This window comes from Ips typographus, linkage group LG2 (assembly GCF_016097725.1).
Source record: "Ips typographus isolate SLU linkage group LG2, UJ_Ityp_2.0, whole genome shotgun sequence".
NCBI classification, from domain to species: domain Eukaryota; kingdom Metazoa; phylum Arthropoda; class Insecta; order Coleoptera; family Curculionidae; genus Ips; species Ips typographus.
The window spans coordinates 14,937,507-14,950,396 of NC_138423.1; the positions used below are offsets into that span (position 1 = coordinate 14,937,507).

The 12,890-nt window shown below is 33.0% G+C and overlaps 2 protein-coding genes across 21 annotated transcripts in view; one reads left to right on the forward strand and one right to left on the reverse strand.

The window, feature by feature from the left end:
- The window catches only part of mtd (TLD domain-containing protein mustard), a 112,754-nt gene that overhangs the window by 13,744 nt on the left and 86,120 nt on the right, over positions 1 to 12,890 (reverse strand). For 12 of the 19 annotated variants that reach the window (XM_081996156.1, XM_081996154.1, XM_081996151.1 and 9 more), the window contains 3 exons: positions 12,149 to 12,381; positions 10,291 to 10,419; positions 7,337 to 7,411 (listed from right to left, as the gene is read on the reverse strand). In XM_081996156.1, the coding sequence (XP_081852282.1) occupies positions 7,337 to 7,411; positions 10,291 to 10,419; positions 12,149 to 12,381 (437 nt within the window). Of the gene's footprint in view, positions 1 to 1,789; positions 1,918 to 1,984; positions 2,145 to 7,336; positions 7,412 to 10,290; positions 10,420 to 10,482; positions 10,619 to 12,148; positions 12,382 to 12,890 lie in introns of those variants that run through there. The other 7 variants (XM_081996150.1, XM_081996158.1, XM_081996159.1 and 4 more) reach the window with 5 other exon arrangements.
- Positions 8,842 to 12,890, forward strand: part of LOC145740594 (uncharacterized) — a 216,316-nt gene continuing 212,267 nt past the window's right edge. The window contains exon 1 of one of the 2 annotated variants that reach the window (XM_081996177.1): positions 8,842 to 8,889. In XM_081996177.1, the coding sequence (XP_081852303.1) occupies positions 8,861 to 8,889 (29 nt within the window). In that variant the 5' untranslated portion in view covers positions 8,842 to 8,860. The remainder of the gene's footprint in view (positions 8,890 to 12,890) is intronic. The other variant, XM_081996178.1, reaches the window with a different exon arrangement.

Consider the following 12,890-nt stretch of genomic DNA (forward strand, 5'->3'; position numbering starts at 1 on the left):
TCCTCCTTTTACCCGGGCTTTTACATTTGACAACAATACAGGCGGAGTGCATCAATATAATTCGTCTTATTTGGTTATCTTAAATCGTAGAAGGAAAACATTATGATCCCAGTTTAAAACAGGGTGGTTGAAAATTAATGTTATATACGCCTCGCCGAGTCATAATGGCATTGAATGTTGTGTTTGTTTCATAGGAACCCCCTGTATATTATTTATGAATTAAAAAGTCATTCAAATTGGATTAAAATGAAATATCATGTTCCTATACCTAAATCTTATGGATTTGAATGTGAAAAGTTTGCTGCAAAACTACACAATTTTGCCAGATAGCTTCTAGAATTTTAAAAAGTTTCTGGCAATGCCAGATGGATTTTGACATTCAAAATTGCAATATTTACCAGTCAAATATCGAAAAAAAAATTGTTAGACGGATATTGAACAGGAACAACAATTATCTAGACCAAGTAGCATAATCAAAAAATAGCATCAGTTACTTAAGTTAAGTTTTCACTCAATAACAAAAATTTGATAAACATATAATTAATATATGTTGTCATGTCATATGCCATTGCTAGAAACTTTTAAGAAACAAATTGCATGACCCCTCAGAGTTTCTACAAATTTGTTTAGTTTGGCAGCCCTTATTAAACGGTGATCAAAATGTCAAGATAACCGAATAAAAACCGTGGCATTGATGCATTGTTTTCAAAAAAATAACAATAAGATGGATGGACAATGGATGTAACTATTTCTCTGATTACTAGTTGGAGATTTTTCCTTGAACAGACCTTATGTATAGTCGTATTAATTGCGATTCTCAGTTTATCAGACTATACACAGGGTGTTCCATTTAAACGAATAAGATGCTGGTGCCAATAATGAAATTATTTTACGTCGATTGTCAATTTTCATATAATCATACATACAGTGTGGAACAGCCAAATGGAATAAAATCGATAACGAATAAATGAGAGCGTGTTGGGAAAAACGCTTGGACACGTCAATTTGTATTTTTAGATGCGCATTTATTAAAAAAAATAAAAATTATATAGGGTGTGTCATGTGACAGTGGCCGATACCAACTTTCTTATTTTAAATACAACCCCCTGTATATTATAATTTTGTTGGATTCTTCAGGAAATTCTAGACATAATTCATGTACAATGTCCCATACCTATCTTCAACTGTTTCGGAAATATTAAGTGTTTTCAGATGTATTACTAAAATTAATATTAAAAAAAGAAAATTATTTTATTTCACAAATAATGTAAAAAAAACAAAAAAACGTTAATTTCAATGTAAGAGAGGTTCAAAATGTTCGTGAAAATAAGTATTGAGTGTAATGTAGCGAATTTGTGAAATAAAATAATTTTCTTTTTTTAATGTTAATTGTTATAATCCATCTGAAAACACTTAATATTTCCGAAACAGTTGAAGATAGGTATGGGACATTGTACATGAATTATGTCTAGAATTTTCTGAAGAATCCAAAAAACTAATAATATACAGGGGGTTGTATTTAAAATAAGAAAGTTTGTGTCATCTGCTGATTTTGATTTATTGTAAAAATCACCTCGAAACGCCTTTTTTCATTTAAAGGTTTATCCAAAAAAAGTGAAGATAATTTCAAAGATTGTGAAACAAGAGAAAATATGTAGGAGATGTTAACAGTGTTTTACGTTTATAATACGACTTTCATTTACAAATATTCAATGGTATTGTTGTAAAATCTAAAATAGACAGTAGTAGTTATAACTACAGTGTAATTACTATGTGGTACCTTACTTACATGATCAGCCGCCATTATACAAGGCACTGGTCAAGTAATTTAGGAAGTAAAACTCGCACTAACGAGATGGGAATCGTAATTCGGTTGCACTGACCTTCGTTTTAATGACAACAAGAATTTTTGGAAATTTCAAAGTTAACCGCTTCAAAGTGATTGGACACGTTTTCGTTCTTTTGGCTAAACAAAGAAACTTACCGGAGAAAACATTTTTCCACTTAAAAAACGACGAGTTTACACTAAATTAATCACATTAATTGCATATGGTCGCGGTAATGTCACACTGTTCACTGTCGATTTGAGGACAACAGCGTTCGCATTTAATAAAGCGATTTCCTATTTTTTCCGACCGGCCTTAAAACGCGAATACTCGCGCACATCCGCGGTTGATTACTTCGGAAGTCGCACCAAAAAATTCAAACATACGGTCAGAATAGTGAGGCCGAAGATTACCAGTACATTCCTAATTAGTTGGCGTTTCTTTGGTTTCGACGTAAAAGTACGTACTTGAAAGGTCCACTGCACTTATAAGGTGAATAACAAGAATGGAGCGCTTACTAAGAGTTTTTCGGGTCTGGAGACCTTCGCGGTTACATCACAACTACACACCTATTAAATCGTGATTCAATCTCGCAAAGAAAGAAGTGAAATGTATAATCTCAAACAGCCTTCGCGTGTTGACACCTGTCCGCACGTATTCAATCAATGTTTTTGCAGACGAACTTTACAGTTAGTCCTATACACCACCTTTCCCACCGGGAAATTGTGTGACGGGGAGCCCCAAACTGATTACTTTTTTTCCACCGAATCGGATAAATTACCACCAAACTTTCATAATATCCATTGTTCATGTGGCCGGTCTAGCCTTGTCACTATAGCGAAAACAATTTAGGAGGGCCTTCATTACCGCTTGCGTGTAATGTTAATTGAAGCGAGCCGAATTAATTGAAGAGTCTGTTATATGTATCCGAAAGGGTCACATGTCCTTTGTTTTGTAATTAATCGTAAAATAATTAAACAAGAAAATGTAAAAAATACAACACTTTTTTGTTTACTCCCCTAGTCAATTTTAACTCCCAGTAATCAAGGATAGTAGTTCGAATCAGTTGCTCAATTAAGTCAGCTTTTAAAAATTCAATATTATCAATTTTCATTCACAAGAAACCATTGAAATTGTTGCTCTAATGTAATACATTCATGAAATTGACTTGCTAACTATCTACAGGGTGGTCCAGTTTTAAGTATCAATAATTCACCATTTGATAGCTAATCAAAAAATAAGTTGACTTGCATTATGTCATTTTTCTGAAAAACGTTTCCTAAGGAAGATACAGTCCTCCAAATTTCAATTTAAAAATCGTTTTATAGTTTAAAACTGAACATCCAAGACTTGTGAAAGTCCAAATTTGTACTGAATAGTCTAAAAACTTTTTTACTACTAGGAATGGTCTTATGATTCGCTTTCTCAGACTGCCATCCTGGTTGAGTGTCTGAAACTGGCATTCAAGAACTAAAAAAAGTCCGGAAATCAAGACAAAGATTGTATTGTGCATGAAACTCATTATTTTTTACTACTAAAAATAGTATAAAAGTTGACTTTTAATGCTACAACGGACCTTACTAGGACTAAAGAGAGTCCAAAAGTATATTTTCAAGACTTTAATTGGTGTACAACTCAATTTTCTGGACTGGGCAACAAGTCTAGAAGTAAATTAAATTTTCGGACTATTTTATTTCTAAAAATTAGTTCTCAAGACTATTATTGTAGGATTTGGTACCAAAATTTTTTACTTTTATTACTGAAGAAACTTGACTTTTGGAAATAGTCTTAAACTCGATTTTTCAGTGTTAAAAAGCACTAAAAACAGTCTGAATTTCTTAGAGGTGCGACAATTTATTGCACCTATGAGTGTAGAAGTCAATTTAATAGTGAAGAAGCTTGAAATAACATTTTCAAGACTATGGTCAGTGGACAAACTGGCTTTTAGGCCTGATAAGTCAAAAACTTTGTAAAAATAGTCTTGAAACTCGATTTGAGGCACTGAAAACAACCTTAAAACACTAAAAACCGTCTAGTTTATTAAGAAATACCCGAATTTTTAGCACTGAGGTGTCTAGAAGTCGATTTAATAGTGACAAAGCTTGGAATGCCATTTTAAGTCTATGAAGAATGTAAAAATTGTTATTTAAGTTTGCTATGTCAATAACTTGGTGAAGCTGGTCTTGAAACTCGATTTTCCAAGCTGAAAGCAGTTTTAAAGCACTAAAATTAGTCTAGAATTCGAAGAAAATGAAAAGCAAAGTAAAAAGCACGAAAAGTTAGTTTTCAAGACAATTTTCATGAATCTAATGTCAATGTCCTGCATCTAAGACTATTTTCAAGTCTAAAATATTGAAATTTGTCTTCAAATTATGAAAACTTATTTCAAATGCAAATTTTAAGCTTCTGATGTCACTTTTCATTAGTTCAGTCACATTTTGGGGTTCAAGTCAATTTTTAAGGTTTAAATGTATGAATTTGTAGTAACAAGTTCTTGAAAAAGTAGTTTTTATGTCTACAAGTCAATTTTTAGTATTAAAGCCTCTCGATTTGCATGAAGTCAATTTTCAAAACTAAAGTCTTTCAGTTTGTCTGGAAACTATGAAAACTGGCTACAATAATATTTTTTAAACTTCTTAAGTGAATTTTCCGTTTCCAAGACAATTTTTAAGTTGGGTTGGGTTAGTTTTGGGTCTTTGACCGTAATTTGACCAAATTTGATCAATATTGCTCTAACGGTCTGACAGTTATGACAAAAAAACGATTTTTTAAACAGAAATTTGAAGGACTGTATTTTCCTTAGGAAGCACTTTTCAGGAAAATGACATAATGAATGTCAACTTATTTTTTGTCATCTAAATCACCAGAAAATATATACAAAATTAATAATTTTTTATTAGCCCACCCTGTATGTCTTGTGATTACTTAACACATGTTTTTCTTCTGATTCTAAAAATATGTAATATGTTGGCATTTAGTTAAGCTCCATTCGGCGTGCAGAACAAACTTAACCAACTGTCAATCTATCGCGACGTCATATTATGTCATATTATGATGGTAACGTCGTAATTTGGTCATTCATGGCAACTGTGATTTTGAAAAAAACAATAAATTTACATTTTTTACATTCCATTCCAAAATTATAAGGAAAACATCTATTAAGTAATCAGAAAATATACAGTGTGTTCCATTAAAAATTTATCTTTGTTCAGGGTATGGATTCACAACAGTTTTCTCTTCTTATTATAGGATGTCTTTGTATAGTTTTGAAATTTCTATACCTGTACAAGTATAATATGTATCCGTTACGTACGGTCTTCAATTAAAATATTTTCATAATGGTGGCACTTTCGGTTATACCGGAAGTAGATACCAATTATTCTAGACATATTTTATTAAATAATGTCATATACCTAAATCCATCCGTTTCTGAGATATTTACCATTTTATGTAAAATTTGACATTTGCAATACCTCAAACATTTGTAATTTTCGCATATAAAAAAAGGTTTCTTTCTTGATTTTTGTATTTTGTCATGTTAAACAAGGTTGGTTCTAACAGTGGGTGCAGAAAAACGTCAAAAATAATGATACGGGGTTGTCAAAAATTAAATTTCAAAGGAGCGAAAAGTCAAGTTTTTTAAATAGATCAAGTTTTTTAGATAGATATTTTGTTTCCTGCCTAAAACTAAGGCAATTTTGTAATAAATTATTAATGTAAAAAGTTGATACTTTTTGAAAAAACACTAGATAGAAACGATTTGTTATCTCACAAACGTCTAAGTCACTAAACGTTAATGGTAAAGTGTGCCGAGCAAATTTGTTGTCTCGATGACGTAATTTGACAGTTGGTCAAATAAGTAACATAATATTAGTTTGACCTATTTTTAGACAGGAAACAAGATAAATTTATGAGAACAGGAGAAGGATTAATTCCGTTAAAAAATGAGTTTTCAAACTTTTTAAATTTAACTTATTGAACCCAATTTTGTATTATTATTTTTGACGTTTTTCTGCACCCACTCTTAGAAAAAACCTTATTTAACATTACAAAACACAAAAACCAAGAAGAAATCGTTTGAGAATCCAAGTAAAAACAATATACAGGGTGATCCATTTAAAGTAAGCGAGTTGGTAACTATTTCCAGTATAACCGGAAAAGCAGTGAAGCAACAAAATGTATTAGAAACATTATTACAATCACTCATGAAATGTAGTCTCTTTCTAACACATTGCTTCTTATGAAAAACTGTTAAGCTTAAAAAAAATGTTTTTTTATAATGATGCAGAGCAGAATGCGGGCAAGCAGAAACATGTTTCATTTTTCCCGGTAATGTCAATAATTTTTGGATGTTTGGAACTTTGGATAAATAATAAAAATTAAGATAAAAAGGTGCAATTCGTTTTTCCCCCCAAGTTTCATACTTTGGGTTTTACGAATTTTCTACAGTAGAAATTGACCATTTTTTCCAAAAACGGTGGAGGCATAAGTTCACATATTGTGTCATTTATTTAACAAATCTTTCTTATAGTAGAACTATCCAAAAATGTAATGGAATTGAAACACATATTTCCAAAATTAATGGAAACATTGGAAACCTACTGTGTATAAATGTTTGCAACAATTAGCCGCTAGAATGCACCGTAAAACTCTGCACATAACAGAGTAACACTGTCATTTAACATTTATAACCTGACAATAGTATGAAAACGTTAAAATCGTTTGGAAAAGTAACCCAAACATAAAATTGTTAAACATGACAGGTATTTAAAACTAATATTTCCTAGTGCCGTTGACGTGTTCGAAAAGCTATAGTTAGCAATATTTGTAAGGTATAAGTTAAATCCTATTTTTAATTTTGATTAAAATAAAGGCTAAATTACTGTTTGGTTGATCGTAATGTAAACAATTGTAACCGATTTTACACACTTTTTTATACTTGTGATACATATCAAACATAATTTTTTAAATACCTAAAAAAATGGAAATGACCTAAGTGAAAAAAATCCTAAACGTCGCCTTAACTAGTGGTAGATCGACCCTATACAGAGTGTTCTATGAGATACTCTGTAACTACCCAAAGAGTTTACTTTAACTCGTCACAACTTTTCTATTAATCATCATCATCTGTTTTTCAGAATTAAGCCATCAAGTTATTCTGGGCTTCCAAGTCCCTTGTGTTGTGTAACCATTTGGCATGAAAAAAACCAGATTACTGCATATTCTAATTGTTTTGTCGTTACTTAAGTAGAAAGAGTAAATTACGATTCGTCGCAAGCAAAATGTGCGGAAATACAACATTACACGCAACACCGTAACGTAACGAAAGTTTGGTGGTAATTTTCGAATGTACCGCACTGTGACCCTCTGACATCACTGAAATTCATCTAAAGCCGGACATACAGACAAACAGGAAGAGATGGAGGAGAGAAAAAAAATCTATAAAAAGACAAATAATAATATCGTGTGGTGGTTTTTGTTAGTGTCGTGCGTGAGTGTTCTTCAGTCACCTCGTCGACACTCCCTTCGGACATCGTTTGCGTCTTGATGATGTTGTAGATCTTAGCGTAGGGCGCCTTGATTAGCTGCACCGTAAGCAAATCAAAGCTTGATCAGTTCCTTTCAACTTGTCAAGTTGACATAACTGTTGTTTTTTTTTGTTACCAACACAAGTCAAAAACGAATTACAAGTCCAAAATCTCAAATGGACTACCAACCATCATCAAACAATCTTAAAAAGCAGTGTTTTGACTCAATCAACTGTTGTTTTAGTAAACAACGAGATGAAAATAGGCACCGCGTAATAAATATGGTACTGCCACAATGATAGATTAATCATTACTTGGAACAATGTGCAACAATAATTGTTATTGTTGTCGACGATTCACGTTGCTTCATTTACTTAACATTATAAACGTCTCTACTTAATTAAACCAGTACGAATTTCAAGGACTTTGTTAAGGAAAACCACAACAAAGTTGGAATTTTGTTTTATAGTTCTATGTGAGAAGAAAACTCCGGTTTTTTTATGCAGGGAGGTACGAGCAATCCATTATAAAAAAAAACCTTAAATGAGTACTACAATACAAATATGAAATCTTCTAATCTATTGCTTGGAACGTGACTACCGAGTCATTTTTCATGTAGGAATCATGGTTTTATATTTTTTACTTCAGTTCCATAATTTTCTACTGAAAAATTGACTTAGAAACTCAACAATCTTCAAATTATCAAAACAAGTTCAATAGAATCCAAATCAAGACACATTTTTGACACCTGACATGTTATAAAACTTGTATTTTATTGGTTAAAGGTATTCAATTTTGACAGTTTTGCGTCAGTAGCAATTTTTTAACTTGCCTATGGTCACGTGGACGCTGTCGCACTTGACAAATGTTAAAATTTAGCTTGACGTACCGCTCTAGAATTTACTTGATCCCTCGGTAATTGCTGATTTCCCACAACAATACTCTTAGTACAATACTGTAGGTATTTAATACTTTAATGAAGTCAGTTTTGACAGTAGACGATCACGTGAGAACTGTCAGAATTGCCAGCCGTAATTATGCTCATAATAAGTCAACTGTGACAGATAAATGCTAGACATTTTGTATCTTACCACCGCCCTCTGTACAAGAAAGCCAAGAAGGTGCATGCCAAAAATTCCAATATGGCCGAAATACTGGTTTGACAGTTTGCATTTGTTTGTATTGTGGAAATTGAGTTTTTCGATGATTAAATTAATTTTTAAGGTTTAAAGTCAAGACTTGGGATTACTTGCCAAAGTAATTTTTGTTTGCTATTATATATTGTTGTTTATATGTTTATTGTTCTAGTGAAAGTGTAGTTTGTGTTCATTTTATTGTGTTATCACTATTGTTATTGTTCCTTCATTGTTCTATAATTTGTTGTTGGTTTTTTAACTTAAATTCTATTGCCTCTACAATATGCCGTGAAAGGCCCAAAAGTGTCAGTCTTTTACTTTCCAAAAGACCCTGCTCGAACCCAACAGTGGTTGAAAGCTTTGAACTGGAATGATTTTACTCCAACACAATACTCAGTGGTAAGTACAATATGCTTTCTCATTCAGTAAACTTATTGCCTCTTACATACATAGGTATGTGAGTTACATTTTGAGGCCGCCTGCATTTTGAGAGCAACAAAGGTTTACTCTGAAAAAACAGGACAGCTTTTAGAAGTTCCATTGGCACATTTACATTTTAAAAGAAAGGTCTTGGTAATAATATAAAACCCATTTACCAGTTTTGCTTACCTAGCTTCAAGGATTTCCAAATTTTCTTTGATTGAGCAGTTTTCACATTAGTTTGTTGTACTTTCCAGGACAAAAGGTTCTAACCAAACTTGCTTTGGCTGGACTTTATTGGGTATAAAAAGCCATATCTATACATATCTGGATCATGAATGAAGCGTTCTTTGATTTTTCACTCACAACTTCTAATCAACTACACGAAAAAATAAAAAAAAAACATATTTTCTACTGCATCTGCATAGGTTTGTGTGCAAAACGAAAACCGCTAACGCCGCCATTAAAAGTGACATTCTAGGCTTTCTTGTACAGAGGGCGGTGATCTTACAGTTTCATGTAAATACTATATTTTGACTGTTGTGACGCAGCTGTCAATTCTGGAGGTGATCAATTTTGTTTGACGTAAAGTAAGTAATAAGTTTACTCAATAATTCGTGATTTCTCAAGAATTAATATTTTACAGCTCAGAAACTATGGTCTGCATACTTTGACAGTTGTCACAGATGTACCGCATGTGTAAACTTTGGACGTAGCTTGGAATCACGTGTCTAAAGAAGACACTTGACAAATGTCAAAATTTAGGCTGGCAACATTTGTTAACTGATTAATTTGTGATTTTTCTGGAAAATACTATTTATTGTAGCTGTAGGGCTAGTTTCTTGAAGTCAATTTTGACAAATGACAGTCAGTAAACACGGTTTGGGATAGCTAATAAGTTCGAAAATTTGTACTACAGTTCAGTCATATAGCGATTTTTGACAGTTGTGCAACAACGGTGAATTTTGAGCGTGACTTGGTGTCATGAGACCGCAGTTGTACTTGCCAAATGTCAAGCTTTAATTTAGTTTGACTTATGCCCGTTTCCCCAACATTAGCTAAGTTAAGTTCAAAGACAGCTTAGATAAGTTTAGTTTAGACTGTGTTATTCTGCACCTTATCTACCACATTCTAACCACAACGAAAACAGGCATAAGTTTACACGTTGTTTATAATTTGTGATGCCACTTGAATAACCATCTCGAACATACTAAATGAATTGCCCTGATAGACCTGAGTATACAACTAAATTGTCGAAACTTTCTACGGTTTTTCAATAATGGATTGCGGCAGTTATCTGGTCCACTTTACAGTGATCATTGAGTCAAAACAGCAAGTTTATTTCCTTACATTTTATCTAGTATTTTAAAATTTACTTACCTCCCAATTTTTGTTGGTGATTTCTGCCAGTTCTTCACCTTGACTGCCGTGTCGACTGCTCGAAGGAGTCGGTTCCTCGCTCCACAATTCCGTGTCCAGATCAACAAGCACAAAGTTTCGCTCTTTGATCTGAGAAAACACAAAAAAAATTCGTTACCACTTTGAATGACGGTTTTCAGGTAAAAAAACTACCCAATTTGTCATAGTTTTCAACATTTTGCTAGTCTTTTCAGCTACCGCGCTAACCTACAAGTTTTATTCAATGTCATAATATAAAGTTGTTGGCGCTATTTGGTTAATGTTATCAACGGATTTGTTCCGAAAAAAAAAATGCGAATGTTTGTTTAATTATTGCTTTCTTCTCGTCGATGTGTTTACAAGTTTACGATTGTAAGATTACAGCAATAAGAATAATGGAAACGGGTTCAGGTCGAATTTATATTGTTTATGTAACCAATTTTTCACGGTGTATTATTTCCACTGGGAATCCACGTGGCCTTTAGACTTTTACTAAACCGAGCGGTGTAATCAAATACGAAAGTCATGTTAGTTTGGCCTTAGAGTTGGTGTGTAATCTCATGCCAAAGAAAAAAAAATATAAGATTAAAAGAAAAACTTTTTTTTAATAAATTTTCTATTTGTTCAAGTTTGCTATTCTGTAAGTGATTAACTTCCTTAGAACATACCTAATAAACTTTCATTACTTATGCCTTACAACCAATAAAACGCGACGTAAATTATCCAAATCGGTTTGAAAAAAAATAAAATTTGCTACGTGACCATTTTTTTGTTCAAACGACCCTTCACGTAATAATTAATAATCTTATTGATGTTTACGACTTGCCTTATTCAGATAGATTGGCGTCAGAACCTGACCAAGAGATATATTTAAATTCCTATCCTGAGTACTTATAAATTTGAAAGTAAATTTTTCGTGAAAAAATAAACATTCCGCTGGAAATGCAATTTGAACGTAAGTTTGTTAAAAACCAAATAGGTATGTAATTTATAGCAAGAGAGTTGAATCTTGAAACACAAAATTTCTAAAGCTAAACTAACGTTTAAAAGGTCATCTAAGAATAGACTGAGTTGAAATGCACAGTTAAGTCTAATGGGATTGGTCAAAAAAGCAGTTTTTAGCTTGCTGCCTATTTTTGACCAATCACAAACTACAAACAGTGCTGTAAAGACTTATCAACTGACTAATATGTCAATTGTAATATCAAAACTTATGCTGCTCAAACACATGGAGATTCTACTTTGTGTTTACGTCTATTTTCATTGCTTGTTGTTTGGAATTCTAAATCTATGCAAACAAACGTCCTACTTTAAATTTTTTAACTTAAAATCACTGACACATTCTGCTTATATTTTTTTGCGCACATAAACAAATTAAACTCGTTATAAGTTAGCTAAATTAGTGCAACAATCATAAATCTTGATACGTGACAATATTCGTTATTTTCTCGACCCTTTACGTAATTTTTACGTGAACAATTCGTAACCATAATTAATAACGATATATTGTTTAGACGTTGCCTTTGTTGGCTTAGGTAGGCGTCAGCACCTGGTTAGAACGTAATTAGATTTATTTGTTACAGTTAACCTATCAATTCATAATCCATTAAAGTTGCTTAGCTAAACAGTTATGACTGTTAGCAAATGAAAACAAACTTTAAAATACAGGGTGTCTCAACCGAGGCACCAAATTTTTAAAGTATGCCAGCCATTTCCCTTGATCTAATAAAGTCTCCTAGATACAACTCTTGTGTATTGTGACTTTGCAATGATATCTTCCAAGGTAATTCAACTTAAAAACCCTGTATAACAACTAAAACGTAGATAGACATGACATTACCTTTTCTTCATCGAGTTCCCCATAAAGTTGCGGTACCCATGCTTGAATAAACTTGTACAATTCGTCGACGCGATTCTTGGGCACGCTGAACCAATACTCGGGACGCATCTTCTTCTTCCCGTACGACATCAGCGGCGTGGAATGCGGAATTTTCTTGTTCAGCGGTTTTCCCATCTTCAATCGAAGATACAAGGGCGGATCTTCGCACGACCTGGCCGGTCGCGGAATCAGCTCTACAATTAAAACACATTTCAATTGTCTGTAACAAGAAGTGCCGTACGTTCCCATCAAAAAGCTTTCAGCCCCCTTTTATGTCATGCACCATTTTTGTAGTGGGTTAACCGCACATAGCGTATAGGCGGATGGAGGCTGCTAAACTACAGAAAAAGTGTACAAAGAAGGGTAACAAGAGAACAAACACACATTATCATGACGGTGTAAAACGGTTTAAACGGCATGCTTGATGAGGAAAAAGTTAGAAACGTGATTTGCATGCTGCACCTACCAAATGAATTCAACCCGTAATTTGGTGATCGAACTGCGGCAATAACAGAAAATAAGCAATAGTTACTCTAAAGTTTACATATAACGATAATATTGAGGACGGGTTAAAGTGAGAACTATAGTTCTCAAGGTAAAATGTATATTCATCCCTTTGCTACTCTTCTATAATAATTACCTACTTGATACTACCCAAAGTAAATAATGAAACAATATTTTTAATGTGACAACAAATGGACCT